This window comes from Ochotona princeps, chromosome 27, assembly GCF_030435755.1.
Source record: "Ochotona princeps isolate mOchPri1 chromosome 27, mOchPri1.hap1, whole genome shotgun sequence".
NCBI classification, from domain to species: Eukaryota; Metazoa; Chordata; class Mammalia; order Lagomorpha; family Ochotonidae; genus Ochotona; species Ochotona princeps.
The window spans coordinates 13682621-13703215 of record NC_080858.1 but is presented as its reverse complement, the minus strand read 5'-3'; the positions used below and the strand labels follow the sequence as shown (position 1 = coordinate 13703215).

The 20595-nt window shown below is 38.4% G+C and overlaps 1 protein-coding gene across 4 annotated transcripts in view; it reads right to left on the bottom strand.

The window, feature by feature from the left end:
* Positions 1 to 675: 675 nt before the first annotated feature.
* The window catches only part of PLCZ1 (phospholipase C zeta 1), a 36381-nt gene continuing 16461 nt past the window's right edge, over positions 676 to 20595 (bottom strand). For 2 of the 4 annotated variants that reach the window (XM_058655803.1, XM_058655807.1), the window contains 9 exons: positions 18522 to 18666; positions 14425 to 14574; positions 12734 to 12976; positions 11400 to 11556; positions 6661 to 6777; positions 5460 to 5629; positions 4826 to 4955; positions 2427 to 2576; positions 676 to 820 (listed from right to left, as the gene is read on the bottom strand). In XM_058655803.1, coding sequence (XP_058511786.1) covers positions 735 to 820; positions 2427 to 2576; positions 4826 to 4955; positions 5460 to 5629; positions 6661 to 6777; positions 11400 to 11556; positions 12734 to 12976; positions 14425 to 14574; positions 18522 to 18666 — 1348 coding nt within the window. In that variant the 3' untranslated portion in view covers positions 676 to 734. The remainder of the gene's footprint in view (positions 821 to 2426; positions 2577 to 4825; positions 4956 to 5459; positions 5630 to 6660; positions 6778 to 11399; positions 11557 to 12733; positions 12977 to 14424; positions 14575 to 18521; positions 18667 to 20595) is intronic. The other 2 variants (XM_058655804.1, XM_058655806.1) reach the window with 2 other exon arrangements.

The window sequence follows — 20595 nt, the reverse complement described above, 5'->3', positions numbered from 1 at the left end:
AAGCAAAATCCTGCCTGTGATGAGAAGTCCTGCACACATACACACAAATCTCTGACCACAAGATAGTCTTTAAAGTATACTTAGCTGTTACAGAAATATTAAATATTATTTCAAGATCCGAGCATGTAAGTCCACAAAGTAGATTTCATTTGTGGATGCAGAGATCTGAATACAGCTTGAATGCAAATTCATTGCAAATGCATTCACTAAAATGTCTGTAATTCCAGGGTAACAAATCTAATACACGGCCTCTCAGAATGAGCGTGAGAGTTCAGGGGCTAATTACCCTCTAGTATAGGAAAGGACGCAAGGAGCCTGGCCATCCAATTTCTTTCCACTAAAATATGCAGCCGTCGATGTCTAGAAGGTAAGGCACTGAGATACCCCATCTCTGTGATGCGGCTGAATACTGACCAAGAAATTATACATAAATTAAATTCTTGTAGATTATGATTCAACAGGGTATGAGCAGGGCGAAGGAGCAGCCATGTCAGCACACAGGCAGGAGACAAGGGACTGTCAAGAATGCAACTCAGGCAGGACCTCAGGAAGTCTCTGCTTTCCTTTCTTCCCCTGCTCTATTTTCCATATGTAAGAGTGAGTTAATCAAATATTTCTGTATTTTTGAATAATTATGCTGTTTTAAAGTGTTAAAAAAAGACAAAAAGATAGACATTCGTTTTCACTGTTTTATTTTGATGCGTCAGCGACAATGTACCAGATATTGTCACTTGCTATCTGACATACCAAACATACACAAACAGTGAAGCAGGCTCAAGACTCTCACCCATCTTGGAAAACAAAGGAACCCGACGGTAACCTGTAAAGGCAACCATATCTAATTAGAACAAGAAAAACAAACCAACCAATGATGACCCCAAGAGCGTTACTAAGAACGAAGATCTCTCCTAAGCACACATCAACCACGATGACAACCTGGGTAGGCATAGCTTAGCAGTTAAGACACCCATATCCACATCAGACTATCTGGACTGAGTAGCCAGCACTGGTCCCTGAATCCAGCTTCCTGCTCTGGGAGACAGCAGTGCTGGCTCAAGTACTTGGGTCCCTGCCACCTACATGGAAAGACGAGGACTGATTGAGTTCCTAGCTCCTGGCTCCAGCCTGAACCATCCCAATAGTAATGGGCATTTGGGGTGTGAATCTCCAGGGGGGCACTGTGTGTGTGTGTGTGTGTGTGTGTGTGTGTGTGTGTGTGCTGAAATACTAAATAAGCAAGTCAATAAATACACTCAGTATAGAGTTAATCTCCACTTTGTGTATTAATTTCTACTAAAAGTTAAACTTAAGAATATCTCAAAGGCTCACAATAAATTTGAATGACTCATTACTATTATTTTGATAATTTTGAATGACCCATTATTATTATTTTGATGCAAAATGTTTTGAAACCTATGCACAACTTTTTAATCATGTACATTTCCCATTACCTTTTTGACAACTTCTCTCATGCACGCATAAATCACAAAATTTTCGGCACTAGTCATCTTTTCTTTCCATTTCCACCACCTTTTTGAAGACCCCCTCAAACCTGCAGTTTCAATTCTGACTTCCTATAGCCCCCACACCAAGCACACAGCTGGTCCCATGCTCTTCGGAAAGCATACCATGCTCTACAATTAGCCACCCCCTCCCTTTGCTGCAGGAAGACCCAATTTCCCCACAACACCTCAGATGGGCGGTTATTTGGCATAGTGATCAAGATGCCGATGAGGCTGCCTTGTCTCAGAGTGCCCAGGTTTGACATCTGGCTTTCTGACCTGAGCCCACCTCCCTACTAATGTAGATCCCGGAAGGCATCCCAGCAATGTCTTACAGAATTCCTTTTCCACAACTCCCATGGGACACCAGAAATGAGTTTCCAGCTCTCAACTTTTCCAGGCATTTAGCAAATAAACCAGTAGAAGAGAGCTCTCTGGGTCTCAGTCTCTCTGTCTCTACGCCCCTTGGATAAATAAAGATAATCACTTAAACTATGTCCTTGGCAGCACAACTTGAATGAACTATCCAAAAAAAGGTGGCTATGCAACATTACGGCAATCGCCAAGAGAGTCAGGAAATGAGTTTCAGCCTACCACCCTCTTTTCAAGCAAGAAGACCATGTCAATGATCCACCCTTATGGTAGCATGGCTATTCATCCCTGAATAGAATTACAATCCATGTAAAGAAATGTGTATGTGCCTTAGGTTTGTATCACTAGTCTCCCTGTCATTCCCCGCTTTTTCCCACCTTTCTCATGAAAATATGTTGATATAAATTCATGACCAGACAATGTGCCCATTCATAAAATTTCCTTCACATTCTACTTGTGTGGTTAAAGCTCTTTTACTTATCAAAGTCTGTCTGTGATAAAGACAACTTGGATTTCAATGGTGATACAATCATCTCACTTTCAGGAACATACCTTTGTTCATGCACAGCACTGGTATAGTATACTGCCCGAGAAATTCATTTGCTGATATTAAACCTTGACTTTCAACCACAAAACGTACCATGGCCAGTTCTGGCACTTGGATAATGAATGTGAATGTTTCATTCCATCTTGGACTAAAAGCTGAAAGGCAAAGGAACAGATACAAAGAATCATAAACAATTTTTAGAAAAACAGACAACAGCTGTTCTCTAAAATTTTCTTTGCAACCTAATAACAGCTTGTGTTTTAGCACACTTAAATTTTTTTAATATACCCAATCAAAGAAATAATGATAACAATCTGGGGTGTTCACATTGCTGGGCAGGCCATGTTCTTAAAATGTTCTCTGTATCATTTTATTGAATCCACACAATGCCCATCAGAGCTGTTTCTATCCCGTTTACCACTAGATACTGAAGAGAAAACCGAGTCACACACTTAAGCCAAGGCATTAAGAGACACAGCAGGAACTCAAAACCCAGGAGTCTGAGTTCAGTGGACAAAACGCTCAATCATTATGCTAAATGACCAATGTGTCCCGACATTCCCTTAGCCAAGAAACTGACACCCAAACAAGTAACATAATTTTTCCCTACTAGGTCATCTCACAGGAAGTCCTCCAGACTGAGAAACAGATCATGAGTGCTGTAAAGTCAGTTACTGATCTGCTTTGCCCTAAGTGCTCATTTCAAAGACCTAAGTTGCTGCTTACTAATTGTCTCCTAAAAAACATGTTGTCCCATAAAACTAATCCTTTTCAAATCAACAAACCTAAATCGTGTCACAACAGGACCCAGATAATCAAAACTAGAGCATCAGATAGTGGAAATGAAAAATCCATATCCAATAATATGCTCTGAGAGAGAGAAATAAAATGTATTGCATTTCATGTGCTAAGACAATATTCTACTAGCTATGTCAATAATATTTCAGGAGTATTGATGAATTTGTGACTAATTACACTCTGTATTCTCTGTGGTGCACCAGTAGACACAAGCATACATATACCAGACAGTAATCTCACACACAGGCTATGTCCATGGAAATATTAAACTAATTGGCTCATACTGGAAATAATGAGTATATAACTTTGACCTAAAAGGAAGAATGAAGACATAGGGCACAGAGGTGGATTCAGAGCCTATTATTTATCTGTAGACACTGCAAACATCCACAGGAAATTCTTATATGGATTTATTCTTCTTCCAACCTACTGCACTTCATACACAATCTCTGCCTCTCTTCTGTAGGCATCCGACTATCATTCTCCCACTCATTCTTACACACACACCTGCACACAAAGAATCATATATTAATTATGTTTGGAGCTGTGAGGATTTGAATCAAGGATGGAGGAAAAAAAATAAAGAAGCAAGTTACTAAAAGCTTCCTTATATAGCAATTACTGTTTCCTGACATGGCCATCATAAATGTGCTTTCAACTCTAAGGGCTACCAGCTAAGGCAACAAGCCATCACAAATGAGTGTCCCACTGACAACATGGGATAAATCAGCAAAACCTCCCACATTGGTTTTCCTCTGTCTGCTATAGGCCATGACAGGGCCATATCCAGGGGAATACAAGGAAAACAGACATAACATCTTATTAAGAATTATTATTCAAGAAGGAAAATACTAATAAAACCACTGGCTCTTCTGCTAGTGCCACTTAGTCTGCAGTGTATTTCCAAACTCTGAAATTAAGTCTACCATCCATTCAAACAAGATTCCAGAATCAAAAATCAGTTCCAAAGGTCTTCTCCAGGATGATCCTGAGCAGAAGTCCATGCAGGATCCCATCAATTTCTAACTTCCTTAGAGTTGTCAACCAGAGAAGTAATGACAACTCCAGCCTGCAATACTGAAAGAGAATCTTTCCAAAGTCATTTCTCTCCAATCCCACATTTCCCCTCCGGAAAAATGGACTGAGTTATGAATCTAACTATGGCTTCAGTGAATTTTATTATATCCTTAACCTGAGACAGAAGCCATAAACCTTTGATCTAAAATAATTCAAGGAGGTAGAAATTTGTCATATGCTGTGTCACACTGAATACGGAGGTTAGAAACTAAGTATATTTGCAGCTCTCAAAATGTCACTCTTAATTCAGTAACATGGAGGGGGGCGGAGAGCAGGGAAAGGGGCAAAAGAGAAAAGCCAAAATTTTGCAGGTCACATTATTTTTTGTGCGTATAATCTGAAAACCCACCTAACAACCTCGTCAGTATCAAATATCTTTTAAAGCATGAAACATTTCAGTCCTCTCGAGCATAATGCAGAATTTCTGCCTTATAAATAATAAGTTCATATGAAGAGTCTATAATGTGGCTTGCAAGCTTTCCAACAGTAAGTCTTAATACAAATGCTATGCTATTTACTGGGAGCTCACCATTTTTTTTAATGACACGAGTCTGCTGTTTCGCCTGATCATTTGGAACACCAAACACTTCTAGAATCACCAAGGCATCGGCCTTGTTAGTGGAGGAGCTGCTCAGAGGCAACTGGATCCCACTGATGATCTGTACAAACATGTACGAGAACACGGCAGAGGATTAAACAGCATCACCACTGAATTTACAAATAAACCAAATGAATTTCAAAAGCAACAATAGACTCTTGTTAGTGCTTACACAACTGGAGTTGAAAAACAACAAAAGTTTGAAAGTTTAAGTCTTTTATCTTTCAGTCTCAGTAGGTAAGTGTCAAAACATCTAAAACCATCCCGTGTGGCAGAAAGGTGACTACGCTAGAATCTACAGTGCCCCAGGTTTGTGATTCATTAACAAATATTTCTATCTTAAAGACACTGTGAAAATCACTTCTTGCTATCATACATGCTGTTATTTTGATAACATCTGCTATTTTTAAATTCACATTATAAACAGCCAAAAACCCAAACAGCATGAACACTACTCAAATATAATAAAACATCACTATATAAAAGCAAATTGTTGATATTCATAATATTAATGTATATTATCAAGTTTATATAACAATGAAAGAAGGTAAAGTAAGTTACTTACCCTTATTGTAAGTGTAATTGGAGCAGATTCATTTATTTTGTGGGGGTTAAACTGTGTGTTAATATCTCTCAGGAACTGGGGTTTCAGAACATATCCAGAACAACCATTATCCGAAAACCTCCCATTTTGCAGGTCCATAGGTAAACCAGGAGTCTGAAAATTCAAGGCCACTGGAAGAAAAAATGATATTATCATAAAATCGAAGATGCAGTTTAAGAAACAGCTGAACAATTGACTGAAATCTACTCATGGAATAATTAAATGTTCTCTTACAAAAATATCATTAGCTTAATACTTCTTGAATTTTATACATCTTCCTCCTGACACATTTATGTTAATGTATTTTGGTGAGTTGCCATGTTTAATCTATAAGCTAAATTACAAAGTTTCAGTAGAGAAAGCAAAATAGCACACAGCATTAATTACAGAATAGACAATGTCTATGTTAGTTACCATTCAAGAAATGTAAGAATAGAGAAAACAACTAATTTAGATTGAGAGCATAAAGATATCGATCATATTCTAATCACCAAGAGGTGTAGTCACCCCTTGGGGAAGACATGAGGAATGCACAGACAAATCATTGTTGAGTAACTGAATACAGACTATTAAACAGTAGCTGTGCACCAAACCATCTTCACGCTCTACCCCAAACACCTGCCACCTCCCACTTGGCCCCTTAAGCCAATCGGCCTTCCCCAGCTCAGAGAAAGCAGAGTTAACACCTGGAATGTTCTGACTGGCTACTTCCAGTGCTCCGCAAGCTGTTCCATTTGGAATAGCATCCTGGTGAGAACCAATTACAAAGCTATCACTGCCATTCACTTTCCAAGGCTATGAATATAGACATCCATGTGACATACAAATGATAAAGGTTACTTGATTTGAAGATGTCTTAAGCACAACTTTCAAAGCATGCAACTTAATCTTTAATGTCCCCTGACACACATTTGGGTTGCCTTGTTTCCCTCCACCACATGTGTCCGCACTAACTCCTCATAAATTAACTTCCATGCCCCCAACCTCAGCTGAATGTATCCTCCCCAACCCTTGTAGGAATAACCCCAGCTTCAAGCCAATTTTGTGCCTTTAGTGCCTGACCTCAAGGTCTAGGACTGTCTTTTCACCAATATCATCAATGCATAAAATATATTTATTTCATCTTACTGTTGCAAATCACACAATCTCCTATATAACATACCCATTTGACAACCTACATTCCAAAATTCTTGAGGATTAAAATTAGAAGAGTCCGCTCTCATTGCTTTGGGATATATTCTGGTAATGAACTTCCTGGTGTGACAAATAAACTCACTGACTAAAATTTAAAAAAAAATGAAACACATTGTAAAAGGTATCAAATAACTTAGATAATCTACAATAAATATTACATAATTCTATAATAGTCTCCATAATGTTTATATTTATCAACCTGACATAGATATTTGTAATTTATGAAAATCGAGGCGAATTCCATGCCTTTAAAGTTAGTTAGCAGTAACTTACTGCTAACTAATACTAATTTTATTAAGAATTTAAGTACACTGATCATTCACTTGAGAAAAAAAATGGATTAACTGACAGGACAATTTATATTTTTCTCATCAAAACTAATTGTAATTTGACATAATGATACATATTTTTAAAAGCCCAAATCCATTTTCAATGCAAATGGAACATGTGTCTATTTTTGCTTTGATGTTCCTCTTAGTACATAATCACAAGTCAGTTACGTAAAGCTATTTTAGGCTAAATTAATTAGGTTGACTGTTTAAGTGAAAAAGTGCCTCGATTTATCTACTTCACCTCCTGATAACTCCACCCCAGCACCTTCCTCAGAAATTAATTCGATCTGTTTATGCTCTGCCATTGCAAAACTCATTACTTTCCAATGCTATAAATTACTTCAAATGCCTTTCTTACTGAGATAACAATGATATACTTGTCATACATACATACAGATACATCCATATATGTGTACACATATAGTCTACTTGAGTCTTCTTTATTCTTTAAGTTTGTACACATTTATATATCGCATAAATAGCCTGAAATGCAAAACACTCATTACAACTTGACACTTGTTGAGTTTTGTGTAGAAGAAGATTCAACTGTCTCTTAGACTCTTTCTTCCACTAGACAGACTGTGCTCCTACAACTATTCCTGACAATATGGTGGATTAGTAATGGGTCCATGATATTTGCTAATTAGCTAAATATAATGCCTATGGCCCATTATATTTGCTAATTAATTAAAACAGAATCATTTCTTTCCTAAATACTCTGAATACTGTTATTCCAGAAGCACTGACAAGTTAAAGCTATGAATAATTTCACTGATAATTATTTTTTTTTAATGACACACTCCTTCGGAGCAAGTTCATGTTGAAGTCAGCAGTGTGAATGAACACGGAGTCTGAGCATCCTGCTCATTTATCCAGTCCTGACGGATGCCTGTCCTTAAACTAAACACTGAGTCTTTTGGACCTTAATGTTGCACCACCACATGAATTGTCACTGAGATTCCATAACTTTTGTTACTTCTGAGATTAACTGAAATTAAACGAGAGGCTTGCACTTTGGAGCAATAGGATGGGCTGCTGTTTGGCATTGCCGTCATCCTCTTAGGGCACCTGTCAAGGTCCCAACAATTCCACTTTTGATCCAGCTCCTTGTTACTGTGCCTGGGAAGGCCGCAAAAGATGGTCCAGTTGCTTAGATCTTTGTACCCACTTGGGAAACTCAGATGAAACTCTTGGCTCCTGCTTTTGGCTTGGCCTGGCCTGGCCTGGCCCTGGCCATCACTGCCATGTGGGATGTAAACCAGTTAATGAAGTATCTCTCTTTCTGTCTCTCCTTCTCTCTATCTTTCAAATAAATGTATCTTTTTAAAAAGAAAATAAACATGATTACAATTTGTTTTAGAAAGGTGAGAAAAACAAATCATACGATTTCATCACTCAATTAATACCACCACCGACAACTCCTTGGTACATAGCATTCTATGCTTCTGTATGTTTATGCTGGTTTTTCACTAAACTGTGTTTATTTTGCTTATTGAGATACTGTAAAAACCACTCCATTTCAATAATATTCATATCACATTATTAGAATCATGTTTATAATGTTTGTAACAAAGGCATCCTTGCAGTTAAGCCTTTGCCACTAAAATTACCTGCTACAATCTTTTTCTAAGAGATGGGGATGTCATACTTTATACAGAACCATCCAATGCCTTTCCAAATTTTTTCAAGTGTTCGATATGATAACAATGAATTACAATTTGTCTTGCCCAGAGATCCCGTCCTCATGAACACAAGCCACCCAACAGTTTGAAGCAAGAGGGCAGTGAAGTAAATCATTCAAACTCTCTTGATTAAATGCATTTTCTATCACAACCTCACATACATTTATACACACACAAAACACAGTGGTTCATAGCCTACAATACGCTCCCATTCTGCCCCATCCTCTTCCATCCACTTAACACTACCCTATGCTAGCCTGTTATTTAATGTAGTCCAGACCTACTGAAATGTTTTATTATAATTCATTTTTTTATAAAAGTCTCTTAAAAATAGGGCCCAGCGGCATGGCCTAGTGGCTAAAGTCCTCGCCTTGAATGCCCCGGGATCCCATATGGGCGCCGGTTCTAATCCCGGCAGCTACACTTCCCATCCAGCTCCCTGTTTGTGGCCTGGGAAAGCAGTTGAGGGCGGCCCAAAGCTTGGGGACCCTGCGCCAGCGTGGGAGACCTGGAAGAGGTTCCTGGTTCCTGGCTTCGGATCGGTGTGCACCGGCCGTTGCGGCTCACTTGGGGAGTGAAACATAGGATGGAAGATCTTGCTATCTGTCTCTCCTCCTCTCTGTATATCTGACTTTGTAATAAAAATAAATCTTAAAAAAAAGTCTCTTAAAATATCTATCATAAGCAGTTTGGAATACAAGTCAAATTACGCTTTAAAATCCTTGGTCACCATGACCCAGTGAAATGTTTACCACTAATTACATCAGACGCTGCATTTCACTCAACAGCTTTTTTCTAGTCATCTGATAGGTGCTGATTTGCCTGATATGTATTTCTACACAAAATAAGGTAGATTGCAAGGTCAGCATTGTGACATAGTGGATAAGGCTGCTGCCGGATGCCCTCACCCCATATAGGAACCAGTTTGTGTCTGGATGTTCCACTTCTTCTCCAGCTCCCTGTTAAGGGGAAAAGCTGTAGCAGACGGCCCAAGTCCCTGCGTCGCTATGTCTATGTGAGAGATCTGGGAAAAGCTCCTGGGTCTTGGCTTTGCTCTGGTCCAGCCCTGAATGTAGCAGCTATTTTGGTAGTGAACCAACTGATGGAAGATCTCTGTCTCTAGAACACTGTCTTTCAAACAAATAAAATAACTTAAACCACAACAAAACAAAAGGGTAGCCTGCAATATTTGAGGGCTTAAAGGGTCACCTGGCTCTTTGTTTTTCTTCACTTCTCAGTTTGGGGTACACTCTACCATATAAATCTAAGAAGAAATCAGAATTCATTTTCTCAGAATGCATCTTAATCTTAATCTCTAATCAATGCATTTAATCTATCCACAGGATAACCATCTCGGATTTAGCATCTGAAGACGCATCGTGAGTACTTGGTGCAGTGGGGGAGTGAGCACTTGGGATGCCAGTCTCCTACATGAAAGTGCCTGGGTTCAGATTCAGCCTCCTGCTAATGGCCTTCCAGAGCACAAGCAATGACAGATCAAGTGGTTGAGTTCCTGACATCAATATAGGAGATGCCAGTTGAGTGCTAGGCTCCTGGTTTAGGACTAGCCCATCTGCTCTGGACATTTAGAGTGTGAACTATGAGATGAAATATGTCTCTCCCTTTCTCATTTTCATTCTTTCTACCATACTCTGTGTGTGTGTGTGTGTGTGTGTGTGTGTGTGCATGTCGCTCTTACAAATAAACAAACACTCCAAAAAAGGGGGGAGTGCCTGACACAATAGCCTAGTGGCTAAATCATCGCCTTGCAAGCGCCAGGATCCCATATGACATATGTCAGTCTCCCTGTTGCTCCACTTCCCTTCCAGCTCCCTGCTTGTGGCCTGGCAAAGCAATCAAGGATGGCCCAAAACCTTGGGAACCTGCACCTGCATGGGAGACATGGAAGAAGCTTCTGGTTCCTGGGTTTAGATCGGCTCATCTCTAGCCATCGCTGCTACTTGGGGAGTGAACTGGTGGAATTAAAGATTCTTCTGTCTCTCCTTCTCTATGTAATTCTGAGTTTCCCATAATAAACAAACAAATGAATACATCTTACATGACAAAAAGCTTGCAGAAACGAGTGTTGACTCTGGAGCATTATGCATAGCCACATAAAAATCTGGCCTGGGTACCTCTTCCTCCCTTTCCTCATCTAAGACATAGAGCCTCAGATCTAATTAACTCTACCTCCTGGATGCATATTGAGTTGACAAAGACCACAATCTCACTTCTACAAGCCTTCATCATCCCCTTCCGGCCTACACATATGTTCTTCAGCTGTTGGCAGAGGCATCATTCAGAGACACACTGGAGCGTGCCACTGCTGAGACTACTGTCTTCTTCTGTTCCTGACTTGCAAGTTCAAGTGCAAGAGCCGTGCAAAAGGGCCCAGATTCCTGCAGCCCTACCATTTACTTTCCTTGCATGTGAATACTCACCACAGTCCCACTCACAGCAGCAAGCACACTGGACATTTTGATCATGAATTAAAGATGTTGGTGAATGGCTAAATTATGTGAAGTTAATTTAATGTTAACTTAAACCAACATGCAAAAAAAGTCTTATCTTAATCGCACTATGTGCAAAAATGGTATAATGCTATTTATATCATAAATATTATATACTGATCTTAACATCTTATCAGGGATTGTAACTTACTTAAACACTTTCTCTGAATCACAAGTATTTACCTTTCAATTTAGAGAGTTTTCGAGCACGAGTCTCCCCAATAGAATTGTTTTCATTAAACTGTTGATACAGCTTTGAATGTTGAAAGTTTCTGAACTTCTCAGACTTAGTATAAATGACAAGATCAGATAAGGCCAGAGCTACTTTTATCTTCCTGGTCTAAAAATAAAATGAAGTAATTTCACATTTTCACACTAATCATTTAAAACAGTTTTATTCCAAAACACATTTTCGAATGGACAATTTTACTCTTTGAATAGTATTACCTCCTCTAAACTTTCTGGATTTAAGATAATGTGATTGTTTTATGACTGTAATATTTAATATAATCTAGCCTCAATTCAAAAATCCCAATTAATATAGTAAATATGGAGGATGGCAATGATGAACACTTCCTTTTATCCCAAACATTGAAGTTGATTCTTATGAACTTTGTAAATTTAGAAATTTTAGTCTGAGTAGGTATATTTCAGGTAGAGCTGAGCTAACAAATAACTTCTAAAATATAGCAGCCATTTGCTTTCACAGCCCAGCATGTTTTCAATGCACTTGATTAGATATTTCCCAAGTTTTGTTTTTGGAAGGTTTCATGTTTGCAGGATTCAACCCATATGTTGCCAACATAAGGATCTTGAAGACTGGGCCTAGCTAATCAATGATTTGCATCAATAAATTGGTTCAGGGACATATACACAAGAATATCATAACTAATCTATTCAACAATTCTGCTGAAAACACATTCCACTGGATTTGAACCTGGAAGGACACACAACTCGGTCTTCATAACAATACTGCTCCAACACAAAGGGCATGGGGCGGAAGGTGCATAAAGAAGTTCCACTGACTATTTAAGACACTAAACCCAATTCATTCCTGAATTTAAATTCCTTTTCCCTGAACTTTGTCTATGTAGATCCATTTATTAATTCTCATTTTTTAAGACAGCTTCATTGGTTTGTGTCACACACACAACCTAATGCATCTTTTTTCTTCATGCTGATGTGTATGCTTCAATCAGCATTGATTTTCTTGTTTCTGCCTCTAGTTGAAGACAAAAAAAAATCACGTTATTTATCTTTTGTGCTCTACATAATGTTGCAGGGGAGAACACAGTATGTGTCAACTACAGAGGAAACAGCTACCATAGGAAAAGGGACAACCTTCAAATTGCCTTTTCCACTGTCAATTGTGTCAAAATTAATTTTTAAATGACAGGCTAGTATTTTTTTACAAAAGAAATGAAATGTTGTATCTACATTTTCTTTATCATTTTCCACGAATAAGAAGAGTAGAAAACTTTTCGGTCACTTTGAAGATTTTCAGACTATCATCTCACCTTCTTTTTCTTGAAAAGAGTTACTCCAAGTAATATTTTCCCCTCCGAGTCCTTTTCCTGGGTGTATTTTGACACCGTCACGTACTGTGTCTCCGAGTCCTTGGATTCCTCCTCCTCTTCTTGATCCAGCTCCTCTTCTTCCCACTCTTCAACCTTACCACGTTTATCGGTGCCTTTCCTTTCACGGGTTTCCTGTAACGTTCCTATTTTCTTGTTTTTAACTAATATTTTGAATTTCAGTGCCTAAAGAAACAATTTAAGACAAAATTATAATTACTACTTTACAGTAAGTTTGCACTATCTAAAGCCACTGGACAGTCGTTTACCAGTTTTGCAGTGAGCTACCCATAGAAGAAAGATTATGTAATAACTCCATCTCTCTCCATAGCCTTACACATATCTTAATAAGACACGAGGGATATGGTGGCACTGATTGCAATTCAGCAAAAAAATAGTAAGCCTGGCATGACTGGACTAGCTATGTCTGTAATCTCTCTTACATTCTTCAGTTACTTTTGTTTCACCAATCTTTAACATATGAAAAATTACTCATATATGTGTGTGTGTGTGTGCTAAAATACATGCTATGTTATTGAAGTTGGAATGTTACAAATTCTGGAAGTTGTCACTCACCCTATTCACCTTCAAAAAGTGTTAGATGAGATCGGAAGTAACAACATCTATCATAATGCCTAGCATTCACTATAAATTAAAGATCTGTAAAGACGCTTCAAAGTTCAACTGGATCCCACAAATCATGATTTTCTAGATACTCCCTATCAAACCTAGAAGCATGGCACCATCTGTGACATTTGTTTTAAACCCAAGGCCCTCCAGTTCCATCATTTCACTTTAGCTATCTCTGCCATTTTGAATACTTTATCTATTTCACAAAACCATGTGCCAGCTTTGATGTATACAAAAACCATACTGAAATACATAGCATGAAGTCCTTTTCTTAAAGAAGTTTTGACTGGTCCTCCCTTTCATTGCCCTCAGAGACTAACTTGCATATCACTATCACTTTGGGTCTTACTATAACCCTTAAATTATCCTCTAAGGGGGAAGCTGATCCAAATACACTTGATAGCTATATGCACCCAATGTGTGATCAGAGTGTCTGGCTGAAAACACAAATTCTTTGGACCTGCTTCAAAACTAGAAAATCAGAATCTTGACATAGTAAGTCCCAGGTAGGCTGCCTTGGCAATCTGTAGTCTATTGTTTCTCACACTGAAGACTGAATTGTTAGGAGAAAGTGACTGTCTCTGGTTGTCAAGTATTCACTGCAAAGCATCTCTTAGTATGGAGGCTAAAATGTCAATGAGAGCTATGGATAGAAATACTGAAAAAAAAAGTTTGCATAGTAGGATTTAGATTTCTGCCCCCTCTCAGCCTTTGGTCTGCAAAGCATACACAAGTCCTGCAGCTGGATACTGCCTTAAAACTGCAGCTGTGAAATAGGACATACAATCAAATGTGGCTTTTCAAGAAATCACTGTGTATGATGCTTATCAAAATACAGTCACCTCGATGCTCCTGGAAACATTCCCTAGACAACACAAGTTCAAGGTCTCTAGAATTAGTTGGAACCAAACACTTCCACTGGATATGAACCCAGTTTCATGGGCCAATGGGATAGCAATATTTTTGTTTTCTGTTTTTCCCTTATCATGAACTTAAATGGTTACCTCTGGAGAAGGCAGCCTATCCGGAAAATCATCCAGCATATCAGACAACAGGGAGTCCCCCAGAGTGCTCTGCAGGATGTCTGCCATCACTTCTTGCTGGTGAGGGGAGCAGTGATTCTCTAAGGAGAGGACCACTGGGTAGTCAGATGTCTAAAACAAATCAACCGTTCCTCTGGTCATTCACAAGAACTTTTAAATACTCATAAAGCAGTTCCTCTTAACACTCAGTGTCTTTTAAATTTTGCTTCTAATATTCAGTACTTTGGCAAAAAAAGATAAGCATGCCTTAAAATAAAAATATTTGTGTTTTGATAAAACAAGTACCAATAGATCTGAGTGCAATTATTAATGTTTGCACAAAAGTATGGAAACCTGAGGCACCTGTCAGTGGCTATTTGCTAAAATAAATCACGGCATATCCCTACAAATGGAGGATATGGACTCATTATGAGGAAATAGAACTGTACACTTGTGTTCTGCTGTAGACAGTCTTATAAGGAAAAGCAAGTAGCCAAAAAATAACAGTCTACATTTGTAGTGAATATGTGAATGGATAGATCAATAGGTATAAATATTTACATATTTTAAAATGTGAAAGAAAACCCTTATTAGCACTGTTTGGGAGAAATGTTAACTTTCTGTTATTTCAGTTTTAAGTTCTACCATGAAAACATTTTTTTTTTAGAATGAGGGAAAAAAGATAAAAATATTTCCAGCTTTTAAAAATCAAGACGAACCCTTAAGTAACGACAGTAGCTCTACAAAGGCACTGTCTGTCCCTTGTGACCACTGAGAACAAAACTTCCTGTTGGAACTCATCCAACAACTGTTTTGTTTCCAACTGTCATCATTAGGCACACATTTACCACCTTGTGAGTGAGCCCAGGGACTCACTACACAATGTAATAACTGAAGCGTCACGATGCTCAGAGCAAGAGTTATGACATTCCAATGTATATGAACATGTTTACTGTAGTTCCTATAACAAATCGCCACTCCCTTTGTAATGTCAAACAACAGAAATGTGTTCTCTAACAGTTCATCAAGAGGTCAGCAAGACCACATCTCCCCTAGCGAGCATGGGGGAAAAAAATCTGTTCCATGCCTCTGGCAGCAGTTGGTGATTCCCATGGGTCCCTACAACCTTGTGTCTCTTTCCCTGATGTGTCAAATCACTCTCCCTCCTCCTTACAAGGATGCACCAATGATGGCATTCGGAGCACACCTTAATGATACAAATCAATCTCCTTGCTCACAGACAGGACCCTAACTTTTTTCTGCTGAGACTTTAAATACACACACACACAGAGCAACACAGGCACTTTCCAGGGATAAGCATCTAATATTTTTGATGGGCCCTTATTTAACTCATTGCAATGTCCTCAACTACACTGATTCGCTCTAGCCTAAACGGTGGAAAGCTTTTCCCAAAACAGGTGCTTTTGAGACTCCGCCATGTGACACCGTAATGCAGACTCCGTAACGTCCTGATTCCTCTCACAGCAAAGTTCATTTTTTGTCATTTGTCCTCCTTGATCAGGTGCAAAGTAATGTTGAGGCATTTGCTCCTGATAAATCCAACCAATTTTGCAAACAGCCTGACCAAAGGCTGTTTTAAGGCTCACTGAAGAGTCAGATCAGTGGGAAGACTTGGCAAAATGATCCACTTATAATAATGGTATCTTATCTATTTGTTTCCAGTAAGTTACATGCACTATTAAGTAGACTCAAGTTTCTTTCCTAATGATTATCAACATATTTTCACTTTAATTTTTACTCATTTTCCTCATACTGGAATGGCAGAGAAAGAGACTGGAGAGAAATCATTTCCCAAACAGCTACATCAACTCAGTGTAGGATAGGCAGAAGCCAGAAAAATGGAGCTCCCCATCTGGATCCACATGGTCAACCAGACTCAAGACCATGAACCACTGCAGCTGCCTTCTGGGTGTACATTAGCAATAAGCTAGACTCCAACAGAGGAGCCAGAATGTGGCGGCATTCTGATATGGGATGCAGGTAGCCCACGCACTGAATGAGCCACACATCAAATGCTTGTCCCTATCAAGTCTATCTAATTTCCTTTCCTCTTTTTCCAAATTAATTGTGCCTTGAGTAGGAAGTCAAAGCTTCAGTCATATCTCTGCTGCAAAATTGAATTGTCTTGTTCAATTCAGAAGTCTCTTGCTGAAAGCCTATTTTTATTCTTACCTCTTGCTCATTTTTTCAAATAAATTTCATTGCATATTTTAAATATATGCAATATAGAGTTGTGGGATACACATACAGATGGCAAAGAAGCCTATTACAATGAAGTAAAATGACATCTATCATTTAATGCTTTCGTGGCAAGGGCAGTCAAAATTCAATTAATCTGAGTCCTATTTAAAAAGGTACTTCAAAAAGGGTACTTTCATGGAAAGTAGAATTCAAAGGTTTTTGGTTTGGGGTGCTTTGGGATTTTGCTTTGGTTTTTGTTTTGGTGTGGTGGAGGGCTTTGTCACATAGCAAGTTCAACTACTCATACAGGTGCCGGTCCAAATCTTGGCTGTTGCATTTTTGATCCAATGTGCCTGGGAAAGCAGCAGAGGATGGTTGAAGTGTTAGTTTCCCTGTCCCACGTGGGAGATACAGAAGAAGCTCTTGGTTCCAGCCTCTGAACAGCCCAGCTGTGGCTGTTGTGGTCATTTGGTGAGTGAATCAATCAGCAGATGGAACATCTCTTTCTCTCTGTCAATCTGCCTTTCAAATAAATAAACCTTTTTTTAAATATTGTTTTTGTGAAAAACATGTTAAGTTCATGCATAGTATTTTTATAATACATTTCAATAAATTTTGGAAGCCCTTCTTATAGAACAATTTTATTATCAAAAGTCCTCATGTTGTTCACTGCATCTTGAGGTTTTCTGTCTTTATAATGTGTTGACATAATTGTAAGAACTTTAATTTTGTTTAAATGAGGTTTATTATGTATACAATGTTTAAGTCCTTAGTAAGTTTTAATTAAATCACTTTCAATTATACTATGAGTGTACTACAATCAAATTACTTAAGATGGAAATCAAATATATCAGGGAACTCCAAAACACTGGTGGCAAAATGAAATCTAAAGTGATGTGGATTTTCCATGAATCTTTGAATACTTTTCCAGTTAAGTTTATGAATGTAATTCAAATTGCGTAGAAGTACATAAGTAGCTACACTTCAAATGGCCTCTAGTCTTATCCAAAACTCCTGAAACAAAAATATACTCAATTAATAGACCAGAATGATTAAGCTGAACTTAGTTCTAGCAACAAATAGATATTTGAATCAGTAACTTTAATAAATTAAATAATTATTTTAAAAATCTAATTCCTGATTATTCTCTACAAATGACATCCAAAGATCATGAAAATTGTCATTGGGGCCCAGCGGCATGGCCTGGCGGCTAAAGTCCTCGCCTTGAACGCACCGGGATCCCATATGGGCGCAGGTTCTAATCCCGGCAGCTTCACTTCCCATCCAGCTCCCTACTTGTGGCCTGGGAAAGCAGTTGAGGACGGCCCAAAGCCTTGGGACCCTTCACCCAGGTGGGAGACACAGAAGAGGAGGTTCCGGGTTCCTGGCTTCGGATCAGCGCGCACCGGCCGTTGTGGTCACTTGGGGAGTGAATCACCAAATGGAAGATCTTCCTCTCTGTCTCTCCTCCTCTCTGTATATCTGACTTTGTGATACAATAAATAAATCTTTTTTAAAAATGTCATTAACAGATGTTAAAAGAGGTAGCTATTGGTTAAAAAAAAGAATACTTACCATTATTAGACTACTGATTCTCAAATAGCTTTTGGCCATAATCCATAGGATGAAATAAGTTTTGCACTGTAATACTCATGCAAATACATATATATGCACATATGCATGATTAGACACAAAGTTCCATGAGCCCACATGTGCCTTACTGATATTCACTCCCCAAAAATCTGCCTTTTAATATATACTAAATGGATTTTCATTTCTACTACTGGAACATAACCTAGGCATGAAATATTACTGAACTAAGCACAGTACAAATATTACAGGATTTTGAAGCAACTATAACAAAGACATACACATACCACAAATGCATATTTCTGTATTGACTGGATAACAGTTTTAAAAAGCAGCTTGCTGGTGAGTGTATAACCATGGTACACAACAGGCTCATCTTGTGATCCATCCCAGCAGTCAATTTCCAGACAGCGGCAACCTTTTACAAGGGCACTGGCAAGATGTACCAAAAGACAGTATCATTCCTGAACTATGCAAAATGTACAGCATGTTGGAAAAATATTTTTAAAACACTATTTATGATTTTTCAATAACTGCACCAAACCCTAATAACATAATTTTACATCTCTTAAAAATGTAAGACATTCAAAGAGCATAACAGACTACTTGTATAACACTGCACAGTGTCTGTTTTTTCAAGGTCAAATATTTGGCTTTCATTGTAGTCCATTCAAAAATTGCTCTACAATATTAAAAAAAATGCTTTCCTGTACAACTGTGGCTCTCAAACCTGCCTATCTGGCCCAAACAATTTTGTTTATGCTGGCCTCCACTGTCAAAGGTGGTGTCTCCAGAATGAGGTGATGTGGACTGCCATTCTAGAATCACAGAATGTTTTCACTGGGTTATATCAAGTTCTGGGGTAACGGAACATGATGCAAGATGGGTTTGGATAAAAGAGAAAGAAAGTCTTGGTAATACTTGTTTCCTAGGGAAAATGTTGCAAAAATCTAGTGGAAGATAGAAGGCCCCTTGGCCAAGACCAACTCTAAGTAAGACTTGAAGAAAATTAAAATTTAAGAGAATGAAACCTTGGACACCTGCTGATCTATGTCTGTCTGAGTCAGCATATCACAGAAAAAAAGTGTGAACTGACTGCTCCATAACACACCAAGTTTACAACTTTATCAGAAGTGTAGAAAATAGGATTTCATCCTCTGCTAATATCTAAAACCAGATTTGATTTTTTACCTAGACATAAAGGACCTAGACATAAAGGACCAAAAATCAGTTGTATGTACTACTGGTTTAAATGAATTCTCAGGGTTTTTACTGCAGGGTTTTTACTACAGGGAAGCAGAGAAAAGATGTTTTATTAACACGCATGCTTTATCGACACTCTGTTGACTGGCTCTGATAGCGTGAAGACCTTTCACTGACTTTATAACAATGAACGTACAAATCGAAGTGTCTCAAAATCTTCCTAGCCAACCTTGGACAGATCATTACATGCCATCCTGAAAACAGGTCGCTTTTTGGCCATGGATCACTAAAATTTCCTGATTTATATTAAAGATTTTGTGAATGATTCCTCTAAGGGCATAGATAGTTTGAGCCCCAGCTGCTCCACTTCTGATTCAGTTCCCAGTCAATGTCCTGAGAAAAACAGTGGGAGATAGCCCAAGTGTTTGGGTCCCTGTCACCCACTTGGGACATCTGCATGAAACTTTTGGCTGCTGGCTTCAGCTTGGTGCTGGCCAAAGTCGTAATCTAATGAGTGAACCAATGGATAGAATATTCCTCTCTCTATCTCTGTTGCTAATATCAAAATAAATAAATAAAACTTTTTAAAAAACTGGTGATGCAGTATGCATTATGTTTCATGTATGTAAATTTTTTACAGGCAAGTCTATAAAAAATCATTATTGTGAATGCCCAGTTACACTCTTTTCTGTGTTTATATATTCTCTTTCCTTTGGCATTACTTCATAAAGTCTTGAAATTTATTTCAATCACATTTGATAAAATTAGTATGTCCTAGTTAGCTGCATTATGGTAGGAAAAGCCATAATTTTCCTGTAAATATTCAAATTATTCAGGAAATGTTAGAAGGCGCATTACCATTGAAAACAGGTTAGCAGACAAGATTAGAGGAAACATATAAGACACTAATACAGACAAATTACATTGCAACTCCATGCAAAAAGATTAGATCTGTAAGATATATACTAATCATTTCTATCCCCTGTGAGTTTGTATCACACGCATAGCCTTTTCTCTTCTTTGCCTCTGATGTTCTTGGGAGTCTCCAGGCATTATAAAACAGTAGATTTAGGGGACAGCATGGTGGCTCAATTGGCTAATCCTCCACCTGCAAGTGCCAGCATCTCATATGGGTGCCAGTCCATGTCCTAGGTGCTC